The following is a 22,098-nucleotide window of genomic DNA, read 5'->3' on the forward strand; positions in this document are numbered from 1 at the left end:
CACATACGTTGACAAAAGTTAACTATATAGGATATACTCTTAAGTTCCATATTCATAACCCTAACAGCTAACATAAATAACCTATTACCCAGTGAATTCAGTGAAAAGTTTAGGAATAATGAGCTATTATTTATATGCTCACCAAAATATGATCTTATTCCAGGGTGAGGCTGCAAGTACTGTGACATGACTACAGCTACTACTACTGGTTATTAATAATATTACTGTTGAACATGTGAACAATTAGTGTGCCTCTGTACTGCCGTAGAAATGTGGGAGTTGATTGTGACTAATCCATAAAGCTGAAGGTATCTGCATCATCATGCATTCCAGTTTAGTCATATTTCTGAGAAATAAGAATGAAAACAGGTTTTGTTTTTGGTTTGGGTTTTGTTTTGTTTTGTTTTGTTTTTTCCCAATATATTTTTAATTGATTATGGCAAGTCTTTTCTGGCTGAATCACAGGCATAACAAAGATGCAAGAATCACAAAGCAGCTATTCCAAATAGCAGTAAGGAAAGATAAAGCCTTTTATAGCCTCATCCTGCTAATTATGACCCAGCTACATAGGTAAGGTAAGAGATCAGCTACAATTAAGGTAATGAATCAAATACCACACATGACTGCCCATATGTAGCTCATGGGTGCAGACCGGGTGTCTTGCTGATGCTCTTCTGGGCTGTTGCAAAAGTTGAAAAGCAGTAAGTGATTACAATGCATGTAAAATACAATACACCTTCTTTCTGTTTGATTACTGTTTTGAGGAGATGTTCCAGTAAAATTGGGTGTCTTCTGCTTTCACATACCATGCATTGCATTATCATTAGTACTACTGTTTTGCTAAAGGCATTAGTTCTCATTTCCAGCCTGTGCTTTGGGGAAATTTTGATGTTGTTTTATTTTGTTTTTCTATTTGATTTTTAATTATGCTGTGATTCTGATTAATAGATCTTCAGAGCAGGTATCTCTTCTAGTTAAGTCAGTTATGGAAGGTGTTAATTAATGCTACTTGATTGTGTTTATTTCTTCAATTCCTGTTACTAGCTGTTCTGGACAGATCAACCAAATGCATAGAATCATACTCTCTGTTTTGATTAGAAGAGTGTTTTTCAGATGTAGCAGGTGTTTTCTGAAGTTAAGAAATATTTTTGGATAAAACAGAAATCAGTATTTCCCCTCCAAATCACATATGATATTTTATTGTACCAGTCCCCAAAAAAGTTACAGAGGCATTACTAGAAGCTACCATTTCTTGTGTTATTTCCTTGCCTTTCTCTACAAACTGGACTATTTTCTCCTTGACATATGAATGTTTTAACGCAGAACTTCTGCTTCTGAAAAAAAAAAAAAAAAAAAATGTTTAATGTTTTTACACCTCAGTGAGGAAGGGGTCCATGTTTCTCAGTAGACTGAAGATTCTTGCTAAGAGGCTACTCCTTATTTAGTTGGTTGGTTGTTGTGGTTGATAGGGTTTTTTGTTTGTTTGTTTGTTTTTGTTGTTTGTTTGTGTTTGGGGTCTATGTCTCCCTTTGGGATTTAATATCACTCCTGAAGGAAAAAACTATAAGGGGATTGGGGAGGTCAAAAGAAGAAATAACTTTCTTTGCAATACCCTGTGATTCTCTTCATTGCACTATGAGATGTTTGCTCTCATCATTTTCACACCCTTTTGGGTCTGTATTTTCTAAGCTGGGGAGATCTGAGGCTTTCTCTTACCAGGTGTGCAGTGCATAGAGCAGTGGATCTGAATGGTAATTGACACTCCAGTGCTACTTTGTGTGAATTACTGATAACAAGGCTTTGAAAAGTGAACCCTACTCTGTGCTGGCCTCACCTCAAGTACTGTGTGCAGTTTTGGGTGCCACAATTTAAGAAGGACACAAATTAGAGTGTCCAAAGGAGAGTTATGAAGATGGCGAAGAGTGTGGAGGGCAGGACATATGAGCAACAGCTAGGGTCCCTTGGTTTGTCCAGCCCAGAGCAGAGCAGGCTGAGGGGAGGCCTCATGGCGGCCTGCAGCTCCCTCATGAGGGGAGCAGAGGGGCAGGGGCTGAGCTCTGCTCTCTGGGGACAGTGACAGGACCTGAGGGAACGACATGGAGCTGGGACAGGGGAGGGTCAGCCTGGGTGTTAGGGAAAGGTTCTGCACCCAGAGGGTGGTCGGGCACTGGGAAAGGCTCCCCAGGACAATGGTCACAGCACTGAGCTGCTGGAGTTCAAGAAGTGTTTGGACAATGCTATCAGACACATGGTCCAATTTGTAGGGAGTGTGGAGCCAAGAGTTGGATTTGGTGATCCTTTGGTGATCCCCTCCAACTTCTTGCTCATTGTGAGATAAATAAATAATAATTATAATTTTAAAAAAGCTGCCTTTAGTGATGAAAATTCTGCATGCAGCTGTGAACCTTGGGGCTGGGGCAGCGAGGTATTTCAGCTTGCCACTCTCCCTTCTGTCAAAGTCCATAAATGAAGATTCCTCATGGCTGCAGAAGTTAAAGCTTTCCGTAAGCTTTCTGGAACAGAAAACACAGTTGCTGATGTGGGTTATGCGGGCTTAACTTGAGTCTGGAATATAAGACTTGGGTAATGCTAATGAAATAAGAAAGTAAAAAATAAATAAATAAAAAATAAAAAATAAAAAAAGTAATAAGTCTGACACAAGTTTCTAAGTTTTCTAAAGTGAACATAGAGGGTCCCAGTGGGCAGCAAGGCAATGAAGGCTCAGCAAGCAAAATGCCTTTACTTCTGAGGTTCTTTCAGGGCATCACAACAAATATGTAAAATGTAATGTGAATCCCATGGGGCCAGCCGAAAATGGAAGCTTAATTTTGTTTTAGTTCTGAACAAGTTACTCAAGAACAAATTCAGCTATCTGACTGACTAGCTTAATTGAGTGGGACTCAGCTTTGGGACAGTGGTATTTGAGTGTATGAGAAAACAACTAGAGTTTGTTTTTCATAAATTCTGAAGGCATTACTGGAAGCAAATGATAGAGATTGCAGTATTTGCAGGTGAAGGAGCTGAAGAATCCCTATCTTTAGGGCTGTGCAGAAAGTCCAGCTTGTGTACCTTTTTTTTTTTTTTTTTTTTTTTTTTTTTTTTTTTGGCGAGAATTACATGAGCAAAATGCGATGCTTTTGTGCATTAGTTTTCATGAGCTTCCCCTCCCTATGGACAAGTGACTCTTCAACCCCCTGCAACCTCTGCCTGCCAGAACAGATCACAGGAGGGAGCAGAATCGGTCCCAGTGATAGATTTCCCAGCTAAAATCCTTCCAGCTTTATTAACGGTGAGAACCAAGTCGGAAAGGTCCACCCTGACAGCAGGGCCAAGCGGCTCGCTGAATGGGGCTTGCAGGGCCGGAGCACCCGGGCTGGCTCTGAGGGCAGGAGCCGGTGCGTGTGCCGCCAGCCAGCCGAGACGTGCCTGCCGGCCCCTCGCAGACTCAGCCTCCCGCCGGGCTGCGGCCCCGACCTTCACCTGAAACCCGAGCCGCCGGAGGGCGGGCGGTGCCTGGCGCTATAAAGCGCACGGCGGGCAGCTGGCGGCCCGCCCGGCAGGCACCGGCACGCTCCGGGCCTCGCCTGGCTTCCAGTGAGGGGCCCGGCTGGGGCTGATCCCCACGGACACCCCCGCGTGTGGGCACAGCGCTGGGTGTAAGGGTAAGCTGAGGTAATACGAGGACAGCCGCAGCCAGGAATCTATCAGAAAGGATGCTTATATATAAATATACAAGCTTTAACATCAAGTGTTAATGTCAGGTTGATTTTGTGTTTCCTTTCGTTATTGTTTTAACCTGCATCAGATTAATACATGTTTCTGCTTGTGTGTTTTAAGCTGCTATATGTGATGCATCAAGAAGAAAAGCTTGGGGACACTGAGCATCAGTCACTTACTACCTCTAAATTTTGCTTAGCTGGTGCATGGCATAACACATATCTGTATCTGTAGTCTTTACCATGATAATCATCATCTTGTTGCAACTGTTAAGTTTTACTTGAAACAGTGAAGGAAATTGTTCTGAAATAATCCACAATAATCTAAATATGAATGATCCAGGGCTTTGCCATAGACTACTAAAAAGACCAAAAGCTAATAAAACAAGCTACTGTTCCAGTTTGTACTGTTTATAATATCTCCTTAAAAGTAGTCTTTTTATTGTGCTGTTATATCTTTGTTGTTGTTAATAGGACAATGTTGGTACCAAAATAGGACTCATGAAAAAAATGCAAATATAAGTTAAACTCTTTAAATATCTACTATTTCCAAAGGTTTTGTTGCCTATGCAGATCTTGCTTAATGTGACTTTTATCTTCACCTCAGAAGCATACAACAAAGACCAAAAATGAAGGACCATTTTGTAAATCCAACAGAAAAGGACCTCTCTGATGCTGGTAAGCTGCATACATGAAAATGGCATGTGCATTTAAGGAGAATGTTCCACAGCTCCAAATCTGAAGGTCTATTATAAATCTTTCCTGATCCTCATAGTGGTTTTAGAGGAGATAATGTTAGCAATATCTGAATCTTTGTATTCTGTAGTGGCTTGCTTGGCACCTCTGATTTTCTCTTTAGTGATTCCAGCTCCCTAAATTTCTAGTGAGTTTCCAGTGAATTAAAGCCACCACCTAGAAATCATTTATACATGAGTCATTCCACCAAGTTCAATGAAATTCATTCACATGGGTAAAACTATTTAGGTCAGTCCTAGGCTGGGCGGGAAAATGCTTCTAAGGTAAATTCATTAAGGTAGAATCACATTACTGCCTTTGAATGTTCCTCTAAATTGTTCTCTCTGGACTGACTGATGAGGGTACATGAAAAACCATATATTCACTCAGCTCAGTACAGATGGGAGACGGCTGATGTTTTGAACCCTCTTCTCCTGGTGTAATTGACAGCTGGCTCCCTACTGTGGATGCTCATCAGTTTCTTTATCCATTTATTACATCCTGTGTTTTTAGATTTATAAGCTTTCAGGGGTAGGATTCCTCTTTTGTATAGACTTCTAAAGTCTACAAAGAAAGCTGAGTGTGTGGCAACTACTGCAATACAAAGAAAAAATAATAAGGGTTATTACAGGCAAAGGCATGATTCTTCAGTGGATTAGCATGCATTCAGTGTTAAATACGTCAATTATAACCTATAAGCAATTCAATTTATATCATTAGGACTTCTCTTTTTCAACCAGTTGTGTAGGTGTTTGCAGAATCACTGCTCAAGTCTTGCTTTTAGTCCTTAGTAACTTTTCTGTATAGGTATATTTTGAATTGTATTCAACTCAGAAATTGAGCTGGAAGCTTCTGAAGAGGAGGAGATGAACTGAAGAGAAAGGAAGTTTCAAGAAATACCATTGGCCTATTTCAAGAATATGAGGGGAAGAAATAATCTTTAAGCTTGAAAAGCAAAAGAATCAGCAAGGAAAGTTGCAGGAAACTAGAAAAAAATATGGAATGTTATGTTAACAAAACCTGCTGCTTCTTCCACAGAATCTGCAAGTAAGGGATATGACAACCCTTCTTTCCAACATGATGAAGATCTTGAACAAAGTGACCAGTTAAAGAACAAGAAAAAAAAGTAGGCATTCTTTGAACTGAACATACTGGCCATGGGTATGTTGGGTGTATGGGTTTATTTTTAATGTCTTTCCTAGAAAAAGCTTATCTTATTTGTATCTTGTATTTTCTAGGAAGGAAAATAAGCCAGAGAAAAAGGTGGTTGGCGTTTTTGAACTGGTTAGTGTCCCGGTTGATGGTCTACCTTAGATTTCCATTTCTTTATTTGTCATTGTGAATTTTTTGCCTATTAATTGCAGTTCATAAATCCAAAAAAAAGGAGAAGAATCTTGAGACCTATGAAACACTAATATTGATTATAGGTCTCTTTTAAAATTTGACCTGTTATGTCAGGTTCCCATCTTAGTGTACTGGTAGCACTTAAAGCAATTCAGTGTTAATGCTTTTGGAGAATGAGGTTCACCCATGCTTAGGCTGATCTGGGCTACATAATGTGCAGTTCCTTCCCTTGGTGATATTTAATAAAGGATTTATCCTGCATTTGATATCTGAAGGATGTGCTGTCTGAAAGAACCTGGGGTACATTTTTGTTTCCATTTTCTACACAATAGCTATTAACCCGACGTGTGATCTGGAATAAGAACTTTTATTCTTCTCTGGTTTATTCCATGTCCGTTTACACTTTGGAAATGTGTTAAGGCAGTCAACGATAAAATGGTCTCATTTCAGATGGATCACATCCAAGAACAGCTATTGCAATTTAAATTTGCATCCTTTTTTAGACCAAAGAAACATTGAAGAATAGCCAAGTCCTAAGATACAATCACTGCTGCAAACATTCTCTCCTGTTTGATACAAGCCAGGTGCTGATCGATAACTCACTCTTGTTTACATTTCAAAGGTGTTATCTTGGTAAATATGAAACTTACTGGAATGCTAAATGTAATATATTGTGCAGAGAAGTCCATCACTTAGAAACATGTACAGTATACATTTTTATTTATTTTTTCTAACTTTCTGCTGAGTTGGGGAGTAACCATATGTCTTGCCAACATTCCCTCAGCAACCTTACTGAATAAGTGATTTAAAGATGTATGGAACCTACTAAAAATTCTTGTGGTCTGATTTTGCCTTTAGCTGTAGTATCATTGCTTTTTAGAATACAAACCATTCCATGATTCTAGGAAATGTGTATTCTGTAAGTCTGCTGTATTGTAACTAGTATGAACTGCCAGGCATAACTTTTACTCTTTCTTTAATGTTCACATAGTTTCGCTATGCTGATTGGTTGGATATACTTTTGATGGTAGTTGGCTTGATCGCCGCTGCTGCAAATGGAACTGGATTACCACTTATGATCATTGTCTTTGGAGATATGACAAATAGCTTTGTGCTAAGTGGTGTGAATTCAAATGCATCAAAAGGTAAAGTTAAAATTAGACTTTGCTGTGTACCAGTTATGTTTTGCTACAGGATCTAAGATTGTTCTCCAGACTATGCACCTGGTACCTATCAGAACAAGAGTGAAATTAATCTTGCTGCAAATTACCCAATCATATTAAACCTTAATGGCTTGAACAGGACAAAGGTAGTGTGTTGGTTGTGCTCCTTATAAATGAACTTTATTTTGCGTGGCATAGGAAGGAGGATGAACCACCTTTTGTATAATGATTTATCGGGTGTCTACTAGAATTTCAGAAGGAATAAATATATGTGCATCTGCCACATATCTGGCCATACTTCCAAAATACAAGTCATTCTAAAACTGATGACCCTGTGTTTTCATGATTTATCATACTTAGAAGATACTTTCTTAAATATTTGTTTTTCCCCACAGATACTTCAGTAAATAGCTCCATCTGTCCATCAATTCCAGGTATAGATATAGAAGCTGAAATGACAAAGTAAGAATCTTTGTAGTTATTCTGTTCACAGAGTATTGGGGAATTTTCTTTTATCGTGTTATCCCTTTGAGCAGAAGCCAAGTTTTTACCTCCTAAGAAAGGCTTCACAATGTACCACAGACTCCATGTTTACTGTGGTAGGGTAAATAAAGACTGATTGTGGCTTTCTGTGTAACTTCTCCCACAAAATACCTTGTGATTATATGGCCTTTTGTCTCCTTATTGCAGGTTTGCTTACTACTATGTGGGAATTGGCTTTGCTGTGTTGATCCTGAGCATGATCCAAGTATGGACATTTTTGGTTGCTGCTACAAGGCAGTCAGCAAGGATCCGTCAGAAGTTCTTTTTTGCAGTGCTCCATCAAGAGATGGCTTGGTTTGATAGTACCCAGATAGGAACACTGAACACGAGACTGACGGAGTGAGAGCTCTGTTTTGTTGGTTTTTTTTTGACCTCCTAAGCATGATGATAAATGGCAGTTATCTTTTAAACATCTATGGGATAACCTATAGAGAGCTTTTACTTTTTTATGAAAAAGAAAAAAAAAAAACACTACTGACTTGAAATATTACAGCTCTGAGGGAGAAATTTGTTATTATTTTTCCACTTGCTTTGTGCAGTTTGTGATACGTGCACTTGAAGGGGTTATGCTGCGAAATGCACTGTTCTACTTGTCTGGCACTACCTTTGTTATGTTTATGAAGTACATGGCAGACAGTACTAGATAAACAGCTCTGCTTTCTCCAGCTAGTTTACAAACACTGAAAGCTTTGACACTTCATTGAATGGAAGTGAACTTGTGCCATCTAGCCAGACCTCAGACTGGACTCAGTCCAATGTCAGTTATTCTTTGGTACTCTTCCATATCTCTCAATAGATTTAGGGATGAAGACTATATGCATGAGCACAGACTTTCCTGGGTTTTGAGGTAGTTTTGGAAAGAGCTGTGTCCTGAAAAGTGCAAGAGAAGCTTAAATAAAATCCCTGTCAGATCTATTATCTGTACTTGCTGGGAAAAGAAAATGGGAAAGGAAAATGTGTATGGAAAAACAAAGTTTCTTCCAAATAATGTTTTCCTGATAGAGTGAAGATAAGATTTGATCTGAGGCTGTAACCAACATTAGGAACATAATTCATTTGATAACACCGGAAAGTCATTTGGATAGGGTCACAGGAGGTGAGGAGGCCATCTATCTGTTTACTTTTACTTCTCCATTTGGATACTGGATAAGGAAACTGGGTCATCTGTGACCTAGTAACGGTGTATAGAAACACCAGAGAATGTTGGAAAGTACATCAAACTAGGAAAAAAAAAAAAAGGTGTCTGCTGTGCTTTGGCCACACAAGAGACCAGTGGTACTGCACAGTAGCTGTGGTTAGAAATTTTGCTATGCCAGTTAGGAAATGGCAAAACTTCTGACATTAGGCCACACACCATGAAATGGGGGGAGGTAGAATGAAATCCATTCAAAGCTAACACATCTTTCTTTTTATTATTGTTGTTTAAAGTGACATCAACACCATCCATGAAGGCATCGGAGACAGAATCTGTATATTTGTGCAGTTCTTTGCCACGTTTCTGGCAGGGATTATTATAGGATTCATCCATGGGTGGAAGCTGACACTGGTGATTTTGTCAGTCAGCCCTCTGCTAGCTGCATCAGCAGCAGTTTGGTCAACTGTAAGTGTTTGGGGATTAACAAATAGAGCAAACCAGAAAAACATTAAAACTTTTCTCATGCACAGGAAAGGAGGAGAGAATGGGAGAAACCTAGTGTGGTTTCTAAGTTGGGAGGTTTGTTCCACAATTCCTTTGTGATTTCTGCTTCCTCTGTAGCTTTTCTGAGTTCCCAAGCGTGTACTTGCATGTCATACTACTCTCATTCCTCTATTCTCTTTTCATGCCATGTGGCAAGGGAATAATTGGCATCAGCATCTTCCTCACATAGCATTTTCCTTGTGCAGATCACTGCCTGGGGCAGCCCAGGCACATGCTCATGATCCTCACTCTTCCCTGTTAAAACAAGTGCCTTTCAAGCTCTTTCCATCTATATGTACAGGACACCACATTTCTTGCAAATTATTTTTACCAAGTTTTATCCTGCGTACAGTTGACACTAGGGCGTAGATACAGCTACCACAGACAGGATTGAAACAAATTAATGAAATAGCTGGACAGGTTTCACTTTCAGGCAAGGAAATGGTTTTTCTCTTGTGATCCATTGTAGTCGCATTAATGGGCACTGCTTATATTTGAGTGGTTACTCATATTTTTTTCCTCTTAAAGCATATAAGGTATAAATAAGGTAGGAAGAGTATTAGAAGCTGTAGTGTGACTAGCATATATACTTAAAGTTTACTGTTGCTCTAGCTTCTGAATGACCTCAGTAGGTGATACTTCTATGCTCTGAGCACCATTATGTAAAAATGCTGCTTGTCCCCATTATTTAGAGAACACAGCTATCTCTGCAGTTCATTAAATTCTTTCCTTTGAAGCAGAATTCCCAAACCTCTTCATGGGGATGCCAAGGGGCATCCCCTAGAGCAGCTGCCAACACACCTCCCTGATCCCACACACACACACACAAAGGTGTGGGACAGTATGGACAGATAATAGGCTGTCCTTAACTTGGGAGAAAAGTGGTAAGTCATGCAGCCCCTGTGATGCTGATGCAGGTGTTCACTGTAATGAGAACACAATGAGAGAAGCTAGAATTTGGAGAAGTTCAGGGCCCAAAGGAGCTGACCCTAGCTTTCCTGAAGTGTCCTATACCTTGACCATTTATCATTATTCACCAATACAGTGTGCATATCCTTTCAGGATGCTGCAGTAACACCCTTTTTTCAACTTTTCAGCTTCTGGCATCCCTTACTGCTAAAGAGCTGTCTGCTTATGCCAAAGCAGGAGCTGTGGCAGAAGAAATTTTGACTGCGATCAGGACAGTTGTGGCTTTCAATGGACAGCAGAAGGCCTTAGCAAAGTAAGCTTTATGAATTAATAACTGTATTTAAAGTGAGTTTGAGTTTGGCTGTGGGGGTTGTCTTTGTTTGTTTTATTGGAGGGTCAGCCAAAACCAGGACAGCATCGTATACCCAGATTTCTCTTCTGAATGAAATTTGGAGTCTAATTTAGAAATGAAAGCTTTGAGAGGGTTATCTTTACCTAGTTGTCAAATGAAGCAAAGCATGTGATTGATTAACTAACTTCTAGAGCATGTGCACTGCTGTTTTTATCTTTGATTAATGACTTAAATTTAAGCTTCACTGGATAATGGTCTTAAGTAAAATCACATCACTGCTTTCTATTACTTTGATTTGCAAATAACACCTGTTGGCCCAATCCAGCATGTCCTAGTCACATGTATCAAATGACTTACCTTTTGTGAATCAGATATGGCTGATCACTAGGGACTGAGTAGAGCATTTTTAATACTGTGGATTGTGACTCCTACATTGCTCTTGAATGATGACCTCAGAGTAAGGAAAAGCAACCTTTCACTGCACAGTGCCTTCACAATGTTTATTGGGACTTTCAATCATCCATTCTGGCATCAGAAGCCCTGGTTTATATATATTTATCTGCTTTCAGCCCATTTTTCTTTGAGTTTTCATTTGTGTTTTGTTTTGTTTTTTTTTTTTTTTTTTTTCAAACTAAACCTTGCCTTTGATAGGTAATGTTGATTAAATGTTTTCAATACTTCCTCTCAGGACTAATGCAAATAAATTCCTCAAGAGTGGTATCTTGTCTTTTGTCATGATAATGAAGTCATGCTACTCAATTGTTTTCAAAGTATGTCTTCCATAGTGGTATCATCTAAACCTGTGAATGACAAGTTTAAATGTTGTCAGAATATGTCAGAACAGAGTTACTCAAAAGGAATTGTATACCTACTAGTCCATTGTCGAAAATATTCTCTGCAGTATGTGAGACTTCAATTGCTTTTATGGCAGACAAACCTGTTAATTAAAAAGGGACATGGGAAATATCAATCTGAATGGCATGTCAAATTAATTGTTTCCTCATCCGTTTTCAGATATGATGCTAACCTAGAGGTGGCCAGAAGTGTTGGAGTGAAAAAATCCATTACCACCAACATATCTCTAGGTGTTTCACAGTTCCTTATATTTGGTTCCTATGCTCTTGCATTTTGGTATGGAACCAAGCTCACTGCTGAGGAGAAAGAAAATTATGATATTGGCCATGTGTTAATTGTAAGTATGGCAATGCAGCTTTGAAAAATGTTCTGCAAACTCAAGAAAATACTGTTATGTAAGTAGTATATATGATTATCCCTATTTTCCCCTAAGTGCTTGCTAAATTAGCTGTTACGAACTTGCTTGGTGTAAAATAACTGGAAAGAAGGCATTCATGTTACCTAGCTTTTGATGTTACAGGTTTGAGCAGGGCACCTGAATTCCCACTGTAATCAATGTAGAGGCAAAATTATATGCAGAGGATCAATTTTTTATTATTATTATTTTTTCCCCTGTCTTAAGCACAGGACAGGATGAACAACCTAGAGCTGATCGTTAGGAGGCAAAGATAAATTACTTGGCTTTCCAACAAAATTCTAGTTAGATCCTAGGACTAAATGAATCTCAGTGGTGTGTTGAAAGTGTACTGTGAAATCCTCCGTATCTCATTTAGCCACGAGGTCTGCTGTTTTTGTTTACTTGCAAGGATTTACCATCCATTACTAATATGACTAAGTTAGTATTGATTTGAGAATATTTAGCTATCCTGTCATCAAAAATTTGGCTACATACTTGGCTGTGATACCCAAGTGACTTCTGACAAATTCTCTGACTATGGCTCCTCATAGCAAGTTGTTAATTGTGTGTTGATCCCACATGTGGGACTTCAGTTAGAAAACTCTGGACTAAATTTTGAGGGTCCCTTAACTTTGGTGACATCTGGAAAGCAACAGAGAAAGATGTGTTCTGTTTGTAGATGACTTAAAAAAAAAAAAAAAAAAGGCATCAAAAAGAAAACTCACTATGCCAAAAAGCATGTCAGTAGCATGGTGATTTTACTCAGCATGGTGGTTTTACTGGTTGTGGCAGCTGAACTCTACCACAACTGCTCTCTCACTCCCACTCCTCAAAGGTAAAAGGGGAAAAAATATGATGGAGAGGGCTCAAGGGCTGAGATAAGGACAGGGAGAGCACTCACAAATTATCACCATGGGCAAAACAGACTCAGCATAGGGAGATTAATGTAATTTATTACCTATTACTAATAAGCCAGAGCAGTAAAGTAAAAGCACCTTCCTTCTTATCCACCCTTTTCTATTTTCCGCTTTCTCTCCCCGAGCGGCGCAGGGGAACAGGGAATGGGGGCTGGAGTCAGTCCATGATGCTTGATCTCTGCTCCTTCACGGTCGCTCTCTACCCTTGTTCCACGCGGGGTCCCTCTCACAGGATGCTGTCCTTTCTGAACTGAGCCTGTGGGGGCTGTCCACAGGCAGCAGCTTTTCAAGAACTGCTCCCACACGGCTCCGTACCATGGGGTCCATCCCCCAGGAGCAAACTGCTCCAGCACAGGTCCCCCACGGGCGACAGCTCCCCCCAGACCCCCTGCTCCTGCGTGGGCTCCTCTCCACGGGCTGCAGCTCCGGCCCAGGGCCTGCTCCTGCGGGGGCTCTCCATGGGCCACAGCCTCCTCCAGGCCACATCCACCTTCTCCACTGGGGGCTCCTCCATGGGCTGCAGCGTGGAGATCTGCTCCATGTGGGACCCATGGGCTGCAGGGGGACAGCCTGCTCCACCAGGGGCCTATCCACAGGCTGCAGGGGAACTGCTGCTGCCTGCCTGGAGCTCCTCCTGCTGCACTGACCTGGGGGTCTGCAGGGCTGCTTCTTACTCCGCCAGCTACTGTGGTGCAGCCATTTCTTCTCCCTTTCTTAAATCTGCTCTCACAGAGGTACAAACTACACCACTTACTGACTCAGGTCCCTTTGGAGCTGTCTCTGACCTGACATAGGGCAGCTTCTGGGCTCTGCTCACAGAGGCCACCCCTGCAGCCAAAACCTTGCCATGTAAACCCAATACAAATAGTTACTATTCACTTCAGGAAAATGGGAGTGGACACAAATGTCTGAAATATACCTTTCACTTCCACATTTAATTTTCCTAGAGAGAAAAAAAAAAAAAAAAAAAAAAAAAACAGCTTTAGACATTTGACAGCCAGGCACTAGTGACTCTGTAATCATGATTAACCACAAGGCTTCTCTCTCTCTCTTGCAGGTGTTCTTCTCTGTGCTTGTTGGAACCTTCTCCTTGGGACAGGCAGCTCCCAACTTGGAGAGTGTGTCTAATGCGCGTGGGGCTGCCTATGAAGTATATCGAATTATCAATAAGGTAAGAATCCAAGTAGAAAAAGCCTTTCAAGCACACTTAAAATTTTTACCTTTCCTTGATGTGTAACAAAAATGGCCAAAAAACAAACAAAAAAAAACCTAAACCATAAACTCTATAGATGCCTACCGCTGAAACAAGTATTTCCATTTATATATATATTAAAAAAAAAAAACTGCCTCATTATTTGTTTAAATGAACATTGGGAAACTTGGCATGTACATAATTATTTATGGATACGGCTTTTCTCCATTATTAGATTTGCAACTCCAGAAGGAATGTAGTAAGGAACTATATTTTTTTTTTTCTTGAATGCATGTATGCACAATTTCAGCTGAGCTTTTTTTTTTTTGGGGGGGGGGGGGGGGAAAAAAAGAGTGGGATTGCTGAGGGTATTAAATAGTGCTATTGAAAGCTATATTAATGTAAAGATGCATGCTGATGTTGCTGTGAAAAATGGTTTCCACACTGTTATTATCTCCCTCTTGCTGTGTTATTGCTGGTTTGATATCTGTGTATATAAAATAATTAAAACAAGTAGGGCTAGGAAGTTCATACAGAAACGTCTACATCATTCATCCTGATGGGTTTCTGTAATACTCCTATAAGCACAATTGAGAGTCACATCTTGGCTGCAAGAAAGTATAGTTAAGTTATTGAATTACTGTTTTATTTTTTTCCTCATTTTCAAATGTGCTATATCTGTAGAATTAAAGTTTGGTGCCTCTGCATTCAGCATCCTGTAAGTAAAATGTAGCTTTGTAATGGTGTGGTGCAGTGTAAATTGGTATCTAAGAAAGTATTGAACAATGTAACCAGCAGACATAGCAGTTCCAAAAGTGTAGTAACAAGCAATATATTAAAACCTCTTTCCAGAAACGGCTTATAGATAGCAGTTCTAAGGAAGGCTACAAACCTGACAAGCTCATAGGAGAAATTGAATTCAGAAACATCCATTTCAGTTACCCGTCCAGACCTGATGTTAAAGTAAGTGTTCATGTTAAATGCACCTGCTGGACTGAAATCCTGAAGCTTGTGTCCAAGATTCTTTCTTCAATTTTGTTGATGATGATATTGTTCTTAAATGCAAAATGCATCCTATCTTGGGGGATTGTGCAGTGCTGGGGATAAATCCATAATGTCAAAAGACAAAGTTCTAGATCTACTGCCACTGGCTACCTGCTAACTCTTCTTCTCTCTTGGACAAAGCTCAGAAAAGGATATGTGTTGCTCTTAGTCTGAATTTCTGTAAATAAGATCTATGATAAACCAAATAAGATTTTTTTGTTTGGTTTTGTTTTGTTTTTCTCCTCAAAATTTGTCACTAAAACTTCTAGACCTTACACTGTTAATCCATTAAGTTGCCCTTTTCAGTCCCTCGGTTTTCCTGAGTTGCTGTGATGTCCTATGTGAGGAAAGGTGACCTGTGAGATAGTTAGGCTTTATAACAACAGGACTTCAAATGAATTCAAATCTACCTACCTTGGAAATCAAATGTTATTCTGGAAAAAATGTTAAAATGGCTGTTCAATAAGCAGATGTCCATATTTTCTGCCAGCTGAACTTCCTCGGTAACCTTATTGTGCAGTGTTATGTTGCCATGGTGATCTGCTGCTGTGGTGATACAGTTGTATATTGTTGGTTTATCTCTACTATATCCAGCAAGTAATCTCTTACAGACATTCAAAGGTAAAATACAGTGATTTGCCACTGCCTTTTGATGATGAAGAAGTGGGTAGTAATAAAGATCTCTAGTATTAACAAGTAAAGGCTGAGCATGCCAACCAATGGGTGAGAATGGGGAAGTTTGTATCACTGTGGCTGTTACTTCAGATGGGTCATCTCACTTCAGTTTTCTGGTGTCTGTCCCATCATGCATCAAATCTGTTTCCAGGACACTGAGGCTGCTGTAGGACAGTCCCAGAGCTGGGCTCTCTGCCTAACTGAAGGCAGTTTAGTGCATCTTATTCAGCTCTTGGCTGAGAAATCAGAAGTGACAGGGCAGACTCTTCATCAGACTGTTAATCCATCTTCCTAGAAATTCTCTCCAGGCAGATAAACTGTGTTGTGAGCCTGCAAGCCAAAAGGGTGGGAAATAAATATTTTGTCATCCTTCCCAAGTCTACTGAGTCAGCAGCTTTCCCTGCTAATAGTATCGGCTATTTAATAGGGCCAAAAAGAATCAGCAAAGATGTACAAAAGTTATCCACAATCTCCCAAGTGATTGATGCAACACAGTGTAATCTCTCCCACGTAGACTAAACTAGATCAGAGTCTAGCTATTGTCAGTGTTAATCCTGACAACAGCTTACTTGATAAGAGTTAGAAATAGCCTATTAGGTGGTTGTGACTATTTGCACCTGGAGAAATTATGGTATCCAGAATGTAGCTCTAGGTTGATAATGTAAGCATCAGAATATCAGCTTCTTTAAATACAAACCACACTGGTTGTATCATAGGGAGAGGAGAGCAATATTGCAACTATTTTAATCTCTCATTGCAAAAACATGTGTAGGCAAAATTGTAAATCAGCCTGGTATAAACAAGAAGAGTTCCCATAGCAGCCAAATATTTTGGCAACTACACAGCATTACTCATATATGAAATGGACATCTTTTGAGGTAAAATGTTCCTAAATGTGAAAATGGCAACAAAGGTACTATTTATCTGTAACTACTCCCTGGATTTCTGAGGCTCTTAACAATACAGATTGGGTTTTAGTAAGGACTTTCCAGCAGTTACCTTGTCAAAACTATTTATTTTCTAAAAGTAGAAGAAAGCAAACTTGTTTCTCAGCAATAATATTTCAAAGGTGCTAAATACCTTTCTCTGAGATTCATAACTGTTATGCCACTGTCTAAGTGCTGCAAAATGGGACAGCAAAACATAGCTCCCTGAGCCTGCTACCAGATCACACCAATAGAATAAACTGAACTATACGTTTAGAATACTGTGGCTGTATTAGTTGATCTGAGTGTGCTGGGAATTTTCCCAGGCACTGGAATGTAATGGTCTATGTAGGGGAACTCTTAAAATGTTTCTTGGCATGAGCTTGGCCTGTTCTAGTTATCAATCTTCTCAAATAATTCCCAGGCTTGGTTTGGTAGCCAGAAGAATCCAGGGACCATTCCCAAAAGGCAGGTTGTATGTAGTCATCCTGTTTCAAAATCTAATAAACTTCAGAAGCATAGATTCAGGCTCTTTCATAACAGTGCCCCAGAATCTCTGTCTATACTTAATTTACTGATAATGCCCAGCCTTTAAACTGTGCACCTTACTACTACCTTGATTATTGCTACAATTACCTTGACAGACTGTTTTCTAACCAAATTTGTCAAACTAAGATGTATCTTTTCTAGATTCTCAAAGGTCTAAACCTGAAAGTTCAAACTGGGAAGACCATTGCTTTAGTTGGTGCTAGTGGCTGTGGAAAAAGCACTAGTGTTCAGTTGCTGCAGAGATTCTATGATCCTGACCAAGGAGAAGTGAGTGCCTTTGAAGAAGAAAAAAAAAAAAAAGCTGTTTAGATAAGCATGAATTTTCCATGTTCACTGAACTTTGATTGTTTGTCAGATTTGAGCATTAGTCTTCATAGATCTGTATTTCCATGATTTAAACTTCGAATGTACTATCTTTTTCTGGTGGCCTGACTTCATTATTCTCCTCCTCCTGCAAGTGTGATGCCAAAAGTAGTAAATATCACAAGTATGTAAGTTTATGTCCTTGCATCTATCTATTCAAATTTATTTTCATTAATAGTCTTTTAAGATACTGTAAACTTTTTTAAGCAAAGAATAATCCAACAATACTTATCTGCTTTTTTTAATGACCATAAACTTGAGAGATTTTCCTATTTTAAGTGGTCATTTTTTTGACTTTTTTTTTTTTTTTGCATCTGCTAACCCAGAGCAGAACTTCCCATCATTACATAGGATACGTCTGCTCTACTGACACTCAACACTAGATAAGAGAAATATTTATCATTTTTCTGATCACAAATTTCCAAAGGGAATGTAGAAAAAATGTAGAAAAAAATGTAGAAAAAATACTTGCTTGAGAATAATGCTATTTTTATATTTAATAGTCAAAGAATTGCACTTAGTAGTTATTACAGGTAGTTGGAACTATGTATTAACACTAGTTCAGTGCTATTAACACTAAACAGTTGAGTGCTATTAACCATTGAACTCTTTATCATGTCAAGGTTATCTATTATCAGCACAGTTGCTTTTTAAACTCCCCATTTCTGAGGCATGGGGACAGGAATGAACAATCAGAGCTTTGTTTCTCTCCTGTGCTGATACTAATGTTCATATGGTCACACTGCAAATGAGTAAGAAAAATGACCTCTCACTTCACTTTAGTCTATTTGGATTATTTCTTTGATGTGGTGTAAAACATTGCCACAACTGAGAGGACCACAAACTATGGCACAAAGGCATGAAAACATAGTAAGTGGTGTGTAGGGAAGTTGGAAAACTCTTAAGTTGGGTTTGTTCTTGGACAGCATAGTTATTGGATAAAACCCTGACTTATCTGTTTATGCTGTTCCTCACTGTTTTCTAGTTTGTGTAGTAGATGGAGAAATGACTGTTTTAACTTCTTTGGCTTAGTTTTCTGTTAAAGAGAACACTAATTTTCTTTTTTTTTTGTCCTTGTAGATGATACTTAAGTAATAACAATGGATTTATTATAAACAAAATGCATTTCCTCAAATTCTAACATACACTTTTTTTCTCAGGTTACCTTAGATGGTCAGGATATTCGAACACTTAATGTAAAGTGGCTAAGAGAAAATATTGGTATTGTGAGCCAGGAGCCCGTTTTGTTTGCAACAACAATAGCTGAGAACATTCGCTATGGCAGAGAAGATATTTCTGATGCTGAAATTGAGCAAGCAGCCAAGGAAGCCAATGCTTTTGACTTCATATCTAGACTACCTGATGTGAGTTCATGAAGTTTTTTTGAGAAGAATGAAAGGTCCATTTAAGCTGGTGTCCCATTTCTGACATGGAGAGCATGGGAATTCAAGTTATAGTATAACTTCTTAAAATACTCATAGCCTCCAGCAGCTTTCAGTTCGGGGACTCTCTAGGCTAGATACCGTGCTTTTGCTTGGTTACCTTCAAAGGATTTCTGCCTAAGTCTGGAAAAAAAAAATGTTGATGCCTTAACTCAGGAGAAAGGAAGCTACACAATTGTATTAAATTGTGTTACCATCCATACTGATTTCATGTAGCATGAGAAGAATTGGGCTTTAAAAGAGAAGACCTAGAAATCCAAAGCATTGTCAGGAGCTGCTTGCATATTCAGTAAGAAATGAGGGAGGAAAGTGAATTAGTATCACCTGAACTAAGGCTATTTTAGCATCAGGAAGTTTCAGCTTTCACAGCTTTGAGCTAACTCAGTAGATGCTTTACACCTTTCAAGAAAATAATAATAATAATAATCAGCCATTTAACATACATCCTTGGGAACAGATGATGGTATGCCCTTCCTTTTGGTCCTGATATCTCTTGTCTTGGAACTTAGTGCTTATGATTGCACAGAGAAGTGGGGATTTCATTTGAGGCATTCCCCAACTTCTGTTTTGTTTTCTCTTTTCTCAGAAATTTAACACCATGGTAGGGGAGAGAGGGGCTCAGCTGAGTGGAGGACAGAAACAACGAATAGCTATTGCTCGTGCCCTGGCAAGAAATCCTAAGATTCTTCTTCTGGATGAAGCTACATCTGCACTAGATACTCAGAGTGAATCCATAGTGCAAGCAGCCCTTGATAAGGTAAGGTTTGTGTTATTGAAATCAATTACCATGAAAAGGTGCAATAGCAATTAAGAAAAGTTAGCACTGTTTTCAGTGCAGGTATCCACTGGAATCAAGAACACTAGAAAATAAAACTTGGACAGATGTTTTCAATTTCAGTGTTAAAACTGAGTTTAAAACAATCAAAACTTTTTTCTTAGGAATCATTTCAGTTAGTAATTAGTAATAAAAAAAAGAAGACATACTTAAGTACAACTATACCTTAGGTCTCCTGTGCTTTCTTAAATCACTTGTTCATTTGCTGGTGAACTATGGGTAGCCTCTTATCAAGACGAGGCATGAGAGCTCAATGGACTGTCTTCAGGTAGAATAACAGCAACGTATAGTATAATACTCATTGTACTGGTTCTTCATTGAACAGTTGCTTCATAATTTTCAGAAAATTTTTGGAATTTAGCCATTTTATTTCTTTACAAAAACTGAATGCAAATCAGAACCCACACAGAACAAAAAGTGGAAACTGTTACAAATGTTAAACTTATGTCTCCCTTATTTTTCCTTTTTTTCCCCTATTTTTCTCAGCCTCACTACTCTCGGGCAGATAGTGCTGCAGAGCTGTAAGCTCATACCTCTGTACCCTCCAGCTCATGGTCCTTTCTTCACTGCCCTTTTACATCAGCACTTTCCACCAAGATGCAGTGGAACCTAGAGACTTAAAAGACATATTTGGATGGGAATGTTGTTTCACATATCTAATACATAATGTGTTCTTAAAAAGCGAAGGGAAAAATCTTGCCTTTCATTTCAGCAGTTATGAACAGAGGTGTGAGTTACAAGTATGGCTCAAGGGAAATACAGAACTTAGCACCTTTGCCATCAGTCAGTTTAAATCTGAGGTAAAAGGTAGCTGTCTGTTACATTCACCTGACTGCACTGGTTATTGGTTCTAAGGTAATACAAAGATGTCAAAGTAATATATGTATATCAGTGATATTATCACTGCAAAGTCAAGCACTAGAAGGTTGCTGCTTCAACCATAAACTAGCCTTCTTTTGCATGTTCTTTAATTCCATGATTCCACACTTAACTTTTTTTTCAGAAGCTTGTTGATTCATTTAGTGGTTAATGCACAGGGAGAACACTGAATTAAGGCAACTGCTGTATATACTTTATCTTCAAGCTTCAGCATGTTCCCAGATCATGCCAAGATAAATCCTGAATCATAATTTAATCCCTTTTTCCACAACTTTTTGATGTGTAGTCTCTAAATGGGGTTTATGAATTTCTTCTCCACATTTCTGAGTGGAAAATGTGGTGCTAATACTAGTCATTTGTCTACAACTGGGGAGCAAAGACACTAACCTCACAAATGCACACCTCTTCCGAGAGGTCATGTGCAGATCCTTATGGTCTGATGTTTTTTCAGGTAAGCAAAATGCTTTAAAAAGATGAAAAGTTCTGATCACAGCTCCCAGCTTCAGTGATGAAGACTTTGCACCTCTGCATATTAGTGCACAGGCATGGAAACTGCACCAAGACTGACCTCCTGTGAAGGCTCTGAGTCACTCATGTCAGATCCGTGACCCAGGGTAGGGCAAGAATCCAAATCTGCATGGAAGCATTCATCTACCAAAGCTGTCCTCATCTCGACGCCCCTGTTCCTGTGCTTGTACACTCTACAACTTTTGTAGAAAGTAACTTTAAACAGGCTCCTTGACTACAGAATATAATGGTTGCACAAAGTCCCCTTGAATATCTCTTCCTGACACCAAGTCACTGTGTGCCCCAGCTGTCAGCCAGGAGGGAGGTCACTTTCTCCTGCAATTGCAAGCTGACCTGTGCATGTGCGCAGTCACTGCATGAGGACTGTGCCGGCAACTCATCCACATGTGGAACTGCAGAGGGTTGGAGCATGTAACCTGCAGACTGAGGCTTTGGAGGATCTAGCTACAAAGTCCCACCAGGTTCCTGTGGAGAATGTCTTAGCTGAACACTTGAGCTGTAGTTTATTTCAATGGGCAGGGAAAGTTTTAGGGAGTGGGTAAAACACATCTCTGACTCAAAATGTGCTCCACTCCTCTACGCTTTCCCGTTAAGCTTTATCGGAGACCATGCTAATGTTATACCTCCTGAAAATATGCATGGACATATTTTTTTTAAGATTGCATTTCTTGTAGTATAAATGCCTAAATTATTTTTAGTTTATTTCTGATGTTGTCATGCATCTTAATGTGAACTGCTTTTGTTGCTTTTTATAAGGCTCGGACTGGACGTACCACTGTTGTGATTGCTCACAGACTGTCTACCATCAGGACTGCTGACACTATTGCTGCATTTGAGAAAGGCATTGTGGTTGAGCAAGGAACACACAGCGAACTCATGTTGCAAAAGGGAGTCTACTATTCTCTTGTAATGCAGCAAGTAAGTGCAAGTTATTTGCTTTATTTATCCATTTCATCAAAATGTGTTATGTCTTATGGTTGCTAGTCTGCTGTTTTGCCATTATACACTGAAACAAGTGACCCATAAGTAACAGCAGTCATGATTGCAGCAGCAGTA

At 39.4% G+C, this 22,098-nt stretch overlaps 1 protein-coding gene across 8 annotated transcripts in view; it reads left to right on the plus strand.

Annotated features, from left to right (window-relative positions):
* The first annotated feature begins 627 nt into the window (after nt 1-627).
* ABCB5 (ATP binding cassette subfamily B member 5) overlaps nt 628-22,098 on the plus strand; it is a 37,488-nt gene continuing 16,017 nt past the window's right edge. The window contains exons 1-16 of one of the 8 annotated variants that reach the window (XM_035318822.1): nt 628-701; nt 4,324-4,394; nt 5,490-5,577; nt 5,690-5,735; nt 6,787-6,940; nt 7,354-7,420; nt 7,649-7,840; nt 8,930-9,101; nt 10,277-10,401; nt 11,455-11,632; nt 13,667-13,780; nt 14,654-14,764; nt 17,137-17,262; nt 18,519-18,722; nt 19,387-19,557; nt 21,799-21,960. In XM_035318822.1, the coding sequence (XP_035174713.1) occupies nt 667-701; nt 4,324-4,394; nt 5,490-5,577; nt 5,690-5,735; nt 6,787-6,940; nt 7,354-7,420; nt 7,649-7,840; nt 8,930-9,101; nt 10,277-10,401; nt 11,455-11,632; nt 13,667-13,780; nt 14,654-14,764; nt 17,137-17,262; nt 18,519-18,722; nt 19,387-19,557; nt 21,799-21,960 (2,016 nt within the window). In that variant the 5' untranslated portion in view covers nt 628-666. Of the gene's footprint in view, nt 702-3,577; nt 3,673-4,271; nt 4,395-5,489; nt 5,578-5,689; nt 5,736-6,786; nt 6,941-7,353; nt 7,421-7,648; nt 7,841-8,929; nt 9,102-10,276; nt 10,402-11,454; nt 11,633-13,666; nt 13,781-14,653; nt 14,765-17,136; nt 17,263-18,518; nt 18,723-19,386; nt 19,558-20,404; nt 20,491-21,798; nt 21,961-22,098 lie in introns of those variants that run through there. The other 7 variants (XM_035318818.1, XM_035318821.1, XM_035318820.1 and 4 more) reach the window with 7 other exon arrangements.

This window comes from Oxyura jamaicensis, chromosome 2 (genome assembly GCF_011077185.1).
Source record: "Oxyura jamaicensis isolate SHBP4307 breed ruddy duck chromosome 2, BPBGC_Ojam_1.0, whole genome shotgun sequence".
Classification (NCBI taxonomy): Eukaryota; Metazoa; Chordata; class Aves; order Anseriformes; family Anatidae; genus Oxyura; species Oxyura jamaicensis.